We start from the raw sequence: 8,675 nt of genomic DNA on the forward strand, positions 1-8,675 counted from the left end.
GGGCAAACCCCACACCAAAAATAGTGCCAACAGTCCCATATTTAATTTCACTGCTCTCTGTCAAATGGCGTCGTTAGCGCTGCTTCTGGTCGGCCCTGAGTAGTCTGCGTCGTCGGTGCTGCTGTTGGCGCCGTCGGCCCTGAGTATTCTTCAAAAATATCATTTTAACTCCAAATTCCATCATTTTTTCTTCCTTTTTGCTTCAAGTCACAAAAATCAACAATCTGTAAGAAAGCATAAAAATACCTTCCATTAAAGCGCAATATCACCAAAAATGAGTATAAAATATGAGTCTAAAAATATATATATTTTTGGTGTATCATTACCCCTAATAAAAATTAGAGAATACCTCTGGGACTTGAAGAAGTATTATCTTTATCACTACCACAATATGAAGGAATTTCGACACCTCTAAAGCCTGGTCTAGGAGTTGATCAAGGCTAGGAGGCTGAAGGAGATTGAAACTCTAAGAGCAATGAACCAAAAGTAAGGGAAAGCTTCCATGGAGGAAATTTCAAATTAGGTTATCCAAGCTCATGCCATTCACATTGCTGACATAGTTTATGTTATCTTTGAAGAGGAGACATACTATATCGAGTTGTTTTGAATAGCCTTTGGTCAAGATAACTATGCACAAGCACCATCACTCTCAGACATAGCTCACACCCCCCTATTGCCTTCACTGATGAGGATCTTCCTTTTAAGGGGAACCCTTACAATGAGTTCATCAACATCAGAACATTGATCAGTAACTAACACATTAATAGCCTTCTTATAGACACTGACAGTTCTGTGAACATTCTAGTTAGATAAGTGGTCGATAAGATAGGTCATGAAAATGATAGCTGATTACAGCAGTAGACCCAACCCCATAGATTTTTTTATGAGAGGAAGGAAGCATTGGGGACCATCACTCTGCTAGTTACTTAGGGGGGATGATAAATAATTTGCAAACATGGAAGATTTCTTGGTAGTTGACTCATCACCTACTTATAATGCTATCTTTAGCTGCCCCTTGATACACCTAAAATAAATAGTATTTTTAGATACATTTTTATACCTATTTTTTAGATATTGCACTTTAATGGAAGATAATTGTGTGTTTTCCTTTCAGGTACAAGTAAAAAGTTAAAAAAAAGCTAAAATGAGTGAAAAAGGATCAAATTTGGAGCAAAAATGTGAAATTTATGCAAAAGTGTTCTGGCGCTTAAGCATCAAATTCAGTGCTTAAGCGCTGGTGAAACAAAGAAGGTTGCGCCTAAGCGCCAGAGGCAGTTATTTAGCAATTTTCTTCATTTAGCCAAATTTTGAAGAGACATTTGAGGCACCTATTGGCTAAAGAGGATGGTTATGACGACTAGAAGCGAAAATATTATTAAAATACTTGTGAAAGGAGGCATCCCTTGGAGAATACATCAAATTTGGACACATTTTGAAGAATTTTCAAGGCACCTCTTAGTTTTCAAGGCACCTCTTGGGAAATTTATAAAAGAAGGAAGTTGAGACATTTGAGATGGGTGCTTGAAGAGGGTGCTTGAAGAGGGGTGCTTGAAGAGGGAGAGAGTGTTGAGTCCTAAGAAGATTATGGAGAATCTTGTGGAGAGATTCAAACACCAAAAATTTACTTTTTTTTCTTTTTTTTTAGTTTTATTTTGAGAGCGTAGAGTGTTGTAAAAGAGAAGAGATTCAAAGGAACTTCAAGAGTTTGGTGGAGCACTTAAGATAAGTTTTTATCTTAGTTTTTAAACTGCTTTTGGTTTTAATTAAGACTTCTTATTGGTTTGGCAATGATTTCTACTTTTAAACTAAAGTATGGTAGTGCATATTGCCAATTTTCCGGTGGGATCGATATTCGGGGCTTAATAAAAAAGTCCTATATTACTTGATAAAAATGTGTATACTTGCATAATATCCTAATATATATATAAATTAAAGTGTTAAATTCTTATTTTTTTTATGACCAAGTTTTTGGTACTTTTGTAAAGTAAGGAAATATAAGTGAAAATATAATCGCATACATTGTTATACTATTGCATATAAACAGTTTTGGGATCACCCTCACTCAAATCTTTCCAAGTTGTTACCTCAACTTACCATGTGGTAGTGAAATTTCTAGGTGAGAGGGAAGTGATCAACATGCGAGAAAATCTAGATTAATGCCCTACCTACTATCTCCGAGAAGTTGTAAGCATTGAGTAGAAAGTACTAGAGCTCAAAAACCTCTGTGAAGAGGGTCATAAGACCAGCAAGATCACACATCAAATTTCAATGACTGAAGGTGAGACCAATAATTTCTTTCTAATAAATGAAACTTTTGATACACGATCGAAGTATACACTAATAAAAATCCTTTGGGACCAACAAAACATTTTTCCTTTTTTGTAGTCAAGATGTCGAGAATTCCAATTAACATTTCTTGCCATCACTTGGACTTCAATCATAAAACCAATGAAGCAGAAGATGAAGTCCTCAGCTGTTACCCTAGCCAATCAAATTTGAGAGGAAGTTAAAAAGTTGTTAAAAGTGGTCTACATACGAGAGGTCTAGTATCAGATATGGGTGTCCAACATGGTCATGGTGCATAAGTCAAAAGACAAGTGGAGAATATGTGTGGCCTTCACCACTTTAAGTGTTATGTACCAGAAAGGCAACTATTCTCTGACTCATATTGATGCGCTTATGGGTGCAGCGGTTGGACACTTAATAATGAGCTTCCTTGACGTGTTTTTTAGCTACCACCAGATAAGGAAACATGAGGCTAATAAAAAAAACCACATTTATCAGTAGCAAGAGTGTGCATGGCTACAATGTAATTTCATTCAAGCTAAAAAAGTATTAGAGCTATGTACCAGTGAATGATGGATGTAACATTTTCTAATCAAAAAGGAAAAAATATTGAAGTGTGTGTGGATGATGTGCTAGTAAAAGGTAAAATGTCTGAGCAACTTATAAAAGATTTAAATGTAGCCCTTAAAACTCCTATAAAATTTAAAATGAGGCTCAACCAACTAAAGTGCCCCAATAGGAAAATTTTTGGGTTGCCCCCAACCTCAAAGAATATAAAAGCCAACTCAAAAAACATGAAGGCACAGATCAACATATCAACCCCTCCAAAAAATAAGTAAGTGTAAAAGCCAACTGGCTCGATCAAGTTGATTCATATCAGGTGATAAATGTGCTACATTTTGCAAAACTCTAAGATGAGCGAGAACTGTGTATGGTCAGAAGATTGCGAACAAGTGTTTAGAAAGCTAAAAGATTCTTTGATGGTAACACAACTTATCTAAATCCCAATGCTAAATGATGAACATTCTCTATGCTTGAGAGTTGGACTTGAATTCATTAGCTCAAATTTAGTTAGATCGGAGCTAGAAAAACAATTTGGGTTTACTACCTCAGTTGGGTTATCTGAGGGATCGAGCTCAAGTACCCTATTATGAAGAAACTAAGATTTGTACTTGTTGTTTCCATTTGCAAGATTCAACCATATTTTCAAATTTATCTAGTTAGGATCATCACTGACAATCCATTTAAGTATGTCCTTACTCGCTTGAAGCATTAATGTCAGCTCCTCAAATGGTGATGGAGCTTAATGAACACGACATCTCTTACATATCTGAAAAGCACAAGCTATAGTTGACTTCCTGATAAATTTTCTGAACCAATTGAGCCAGATGAACGAGTAGCTGTCAATAACTAAATCTGGATTTTACATATTGATGAAACATTTATCCAAACTAGAGTGGGGCTAGATCTTTCTTTGACTATTCCAACTTAGGAACACATGTACCATTCAATCAAATTCAAATTCAAAGTGACCAACAACCAGATAGAATATGAAGCTTTAATTGTCAGGTTGTGCTTTACTTATGTGATGGATGCTCAGTATCTCCAGGTAGTGTAAAATAGGTATGAAAATTTCAACATATTTTTTTTGGTCAATCTCTAGGGAAGTCTAACTCATAGTTGGTGGTGAATCAAGTAAACAAGCAATTTAAGATAATTGACATTATGATGGCTAAGTATCTAAGCAAAACTAACATGAATATTAGGAAGTTTGAAGGCTTCAAGATCAAACATATCGCCCGCAAGAATAAGCAAGTACAAGACCTCCTATTCAAGTGCATCAGCTTGAGGTAAGGGATGCTTAATAAGTGCTTGTCCGACCGACTATTCAAGAAATTGATGTGATGGAACTAGAGATCAAAAGACCAACTATCTAGTTTGGTGGACGTCTAAATCTTATATCTTGAGACAGAAAGAACTTAAAAGATGTTGTTTGTCCAAGATAAATCAAAATTGAATAAACTCGGTATCTTTTTATTGAAGGAAAGCTTTTCTATAGAACATTTATGTCATTATATTTGTGATTCATAAAGAAAAATGAGGTAGAAGATGTAATTAAAAGGTGAACGTGGTGCAATGTGAGAGCCACTTAAAAGGTAATACTTTAACTTAACCGAGTGCAGTGATAGGGTTACGTCTGGCCAACATTTCTGGATGATGCCAAAAAATTCTCCAGGAAATTAAAATCATGTCAGAAGTATGCACTATTACAAAATCATTCGACACACAAATTATAACCCATCATCAATCTATGACCATTTGGTGTCTGTTGACTCGACATCCTTGGGTCCTTTCCCTCGTCTTGGGACCATTGCAAATTCTTTTGGTTGCTATGGATTATTTTTCTAAGTGAATTAAGATCAAAGCACTTATTCATATCACAACATAGGTCATAAGGAAATTCATATGGAAAAATTTGATCTATCATTACTGGCTACCATAGGTTATTATCACAAACGACATAATGTAATTTGTAAACCATGAAGTAAATTATCTCTGATAAAGCCAAAGAATCAGCTTGAAGTTTACATTTGTGCATCATCCTTGGAAAACCAAGGTAGCCAATAAGATCATCTTGAACTTTTCAAGGAAGAAAGTTGAGGGAGCTAAGAGGAATTTGGCAGAGGTTTTCACAAATGTCCTTTAGACAGCTCAAACAAAACCTTCTTCAGTGATTTGACAGACCCATTTATGATGTAACACGAGATGGGGAAAATGTTAACAGTCAGATACAATCATCATAGCTAGGGAGTGATGAGTATTTTAGCATTTGATGAGTCAAAATTAATCAAATGACCAGAAACAATTGAAGAAAGAGTAATGTTAGGTCATAACTTTGATTAGGAGAAATCAGTTGATCCAACCCTTCAACAAAAGGAAGTAAAGAAACGTATGGCTAAGTATTAAAATAGTCATGTAAGAAAAAATTCCTTCTCCATTAGGGACCTCATTTTGAAGAAAATCAACCTAGCTTGTGAGAGGACAAGCTGTGGGAAAGCTCGACTAGTTCAAGAATGGACCCTTCATCATAAACAAATGAGTCACCTTTGGAGCGTACAAGCTAACAATCTACATAGGAAAATGAACCCCTCAAATGTGGAATGAAGAAAACCTAAAAACACTTTTTTCCTTGGAAAAAATGTATCTCAATGAGTAAAAAGAAAAGTGTTATTATTATAAACCTTGTGCTCTATTGTTAATTACATGAAAAAAATTATTAAAAAATATTTCAACAATTCTATACATGATCCCTAGTCTGAACAATACTTAGAAAACTCAAGGAGTTCACAGAAGTCCAATCGGCACTAAGGGAGCTCGAAATGTCCCACTAACAGTGGTCTTACTAGAGCTGTAAAACTGATAGTGATGCATGATATTCAATCAGAAAATATTTTCAAAATCGACAACAATGCAAGCCATCTGATTGGTAAAAATTTTTTTAAAATTGACAACGAAAAATAAACATTTGATCGATACAAATCATATAAATTTTCAAAACCGACTGCTTAACCATGCATTACCAATGGTCACACCCTTTCTGGTCCAACAATTTTCGACCCACCGGTTCTGATGACCAAAGTATACCAATGACTTACAAACAATTTGCTTTTAATTAGACATCACTGGGTGAGGATCCTAGTTAAATCATTTGGATAAAAGTCGTCAATTTATTCTTCACTTATGTAATTACTAACAAGCGATTTACGTAAAGTCTAATAAACTGTCATGAGCCAGTCGAAAATTTGCTAATCGACAATTTTAAATTATAAACCGAAACTTTTGGATGTAATGTAAGATGATGACAAAAAAAAAAAAAACCCTAAAGGAATTAATTTTTGTAATACAGAAAAAATGGGAGAAACAATCACTCATATTCAAAAAAGGAAGAAGAAGGTGATAGCAACAACAGAAATAAGTCCTTTCGATATGTCTTACACTCATTTTGTCATTAGTGGCTATATTTTCTGAGTCTTTGTAAGAGATAGAAATGGTATCTATAGCTTTGTTCTTTTATGCATTAAAAAATTTAATATACCCCTATCTTAAAATAGAATGAAATATCTGATTTCTCTCTATACAGCCATGGATGTGGGTGAATGGCATCGAACTATATAAATTACTACAAATTTTATAGTAAAATCTCTTATATTTTAATGACAACATTGAATCAAATATAATTAATAGATTTTCTTGCAGTCGGCAAAAATACAAGTCCTCAGCACAAATTTATGAACTATTTTATAAAAAGAAATTCATATATTATTTTATACAGCATTATATGAATACATCCTAACTTATTTTTTTTCTACTGAAAATTCCATGTTAGTAATTTGTCCAAAGGAGCAGTTGCAATCTTTGAAAATTTGTAGCAAGCATCCATACCATTTGCCAAATACATGTGCACGCAATTTTTGGTAAACAACATGCTTTCAGTTCTGCATGTCAAAAGTCTAATTCAGGTTATGTACAAGATAAGAACTAAGAAGAAACATGAAGAAACAGAACAAAAGTCGCCCTTTTCATAATTTTCATAAAGATTATAAATACATTAATATACATCAGTAGCTTCACAAATAACAAAACGTGCTTCTTCTTTTATAACTGCCTTCTACAGCACGGGTCCTATTATATATGACTCCTATGAATACCTCATATTAATCTTAGCTTCCTTCTGCCATTATTCTCTTCTTCCTCCAATATTTCAATCCGAAGAGGCCTCGAATTCAAGTCTTTATGGTGCTGTAGCCATGGATGAATCTCTCTACTTGCCTCCTGGTTTCAGATTCCACCCAACAGATGAAGAGATCATAACCCACTACCTCTTGGAGAAAATCAAAGATCAGAACTTCAGCCCAATCGCCATCTCTGAAGCAAACTTCAATGATTGTGAGCCATGGGATCTTCCAAGTAATCATAATCATACCCTTCTTCCCCCTCCTTTCATATTCTTTCACATATACAATCGTCTGATTAGCTTTATAAAATCTTATTTTTCAACTTATATTGTTGTGTGTTAATATGATATATTTATGGTCTGTTTGGGGCAAATGTAATTTGCAGATAAGCTAGGTGCGTTGACTATTATAAATTTTTACTTTTTTGGGAAAGTCAGACCGCAGCAAGAAAGTTGTCACCGCATCAAGATAGGTGCGGTGGACAAATGCTGCTTTTAGAATTTTAAAAACGCATAAGCTGTCAAAACTCAGTTTACCCAAACAGACTTGATGCATTTTTAAAATGTCACCGCACCAAATAAACTGTGTCTGATTAGCTTTATAAAATCTTATTTTTCAACTTCTATTGTTGTGTGTTAATATGATATATTTACGGTCTGTTTGGGCCTGCTGTAATTTGCAGATAAGCTATTTGCGTTGACTATTACAAATTTTTACTTTTTTTGGGAAAGCCAGATTGCAGCAAGAAAGTTGTCACCGCACCAAGATAGGTCTTGTTGCGGTGGGAAAATGCTGCTTTTAGAATTTTAAAAATGCATAAGCTGTCAAAACTCAGTTTACCCAAATAGACCTCATGCATTTTAAAAATATCACCGCACCAAATAAACTTCCTCAAATGGGCCCTTAACTGACTCCAAGCAAATATTTTTCATCTTAGCTTTCTTTCACGCATGTAATGAACTTAACAGAAAAATTTGTGTGTCATAAATTTATGTGCATACAGGTAAGGCGAAGATGGGAGAGAAAGAATGGTTCTTTTTCTGCCAAAAGGATAGGAAATATCCTACAGGAATGAGAACAAACCGTGCTACGGAGTCTGGATATTGGAAAGCCACTGGAAAAGACAAGGAAATATATAAGGGGAAGGGAGTTATTGTTGGGATGAAGAAGACTCTAGTTTTCTACATGGGGAGAGCTCCGAGAGGGCAGAAGAGTAATTGGGTGATGCATGAGTATAGGCTTGAAGGCAAACACCAAGAGCATGTTCACCTCTATAAATCTCGACAGGTAAATATATGTTCATATTTTTAGAAATCATATGGTTTGGTTCATATCATATTATGATTGAAAATAAAATTTTTATATTAGAAAGAGTTTTAGGGCCTAACCAAACACTGTAGAAAAAGGGATAAATTTTCACGTTTTTAAAAGGAAGTTGACTATTTCTAAGCAACCAACTGGATCATGGAATATACCCAGCAAAAATTTGCTTAGGATGCAAGTCACATCATTGGAGGATATTTAATATGGTTGAGTGTTTAGGATTAATGTTTTATATTTTATTTTTTTCATTTTAAAAACATATTTGTTGGTCTATTTTTTTTTATTTTTTATTTTTTAAAAAATTAATTTCATTCAAAAGAATATTCAAAA

General features: G+C 34.4%; 1 protein-coding gene across 1 annotated transcript in view; it reads left to right on the forward strand.

Moving 5' to 3' along the window:
• Positions 1 to 6,936: 6,936 nt before the first annotated feature.
• The window catches only part of LOC110023723 (NAC domain-containing protein 100-like), a 7,634-nt gene continuing 5,895 nt past the window's right edge, over positions 6,937 to 8,675 (forward strand). Inside the window, exons 1-2 of the mRNA XM_020723269.1 lie at positions 6,937 to 7,254; positions 8,026 to 8,309. Of these exons, the coding sequence (XP_020578928.1) occupies positions 7,095 to 7,254; positions 8,026 to 8,309 (444 nt within the window). The 5' untranslated portion in view covers positions 6,937 to 7,094. The remainder of the gene's footprint in view (positions 7,255 to 8,025; positions 8,310 to 8,675) is intronic.

The sequence above is a fragment of the Phalaenopsis equestris genome, unplaced genomic scaffold (genome assembly GCF_001263595.1).
Source record: "Phalaenopsis equestris unplaced genomic scaffold, ASM126359v1 Scaffold000228, whole genome shotgun sequence".
NCBI classification, from domain to species: Eukaryota; Viridiplantae; Streptophyta; class Magnoliopsida; order Asparagales; family Orchidaceae; genus Phalaenopsis; species Phalaenopsis equestris.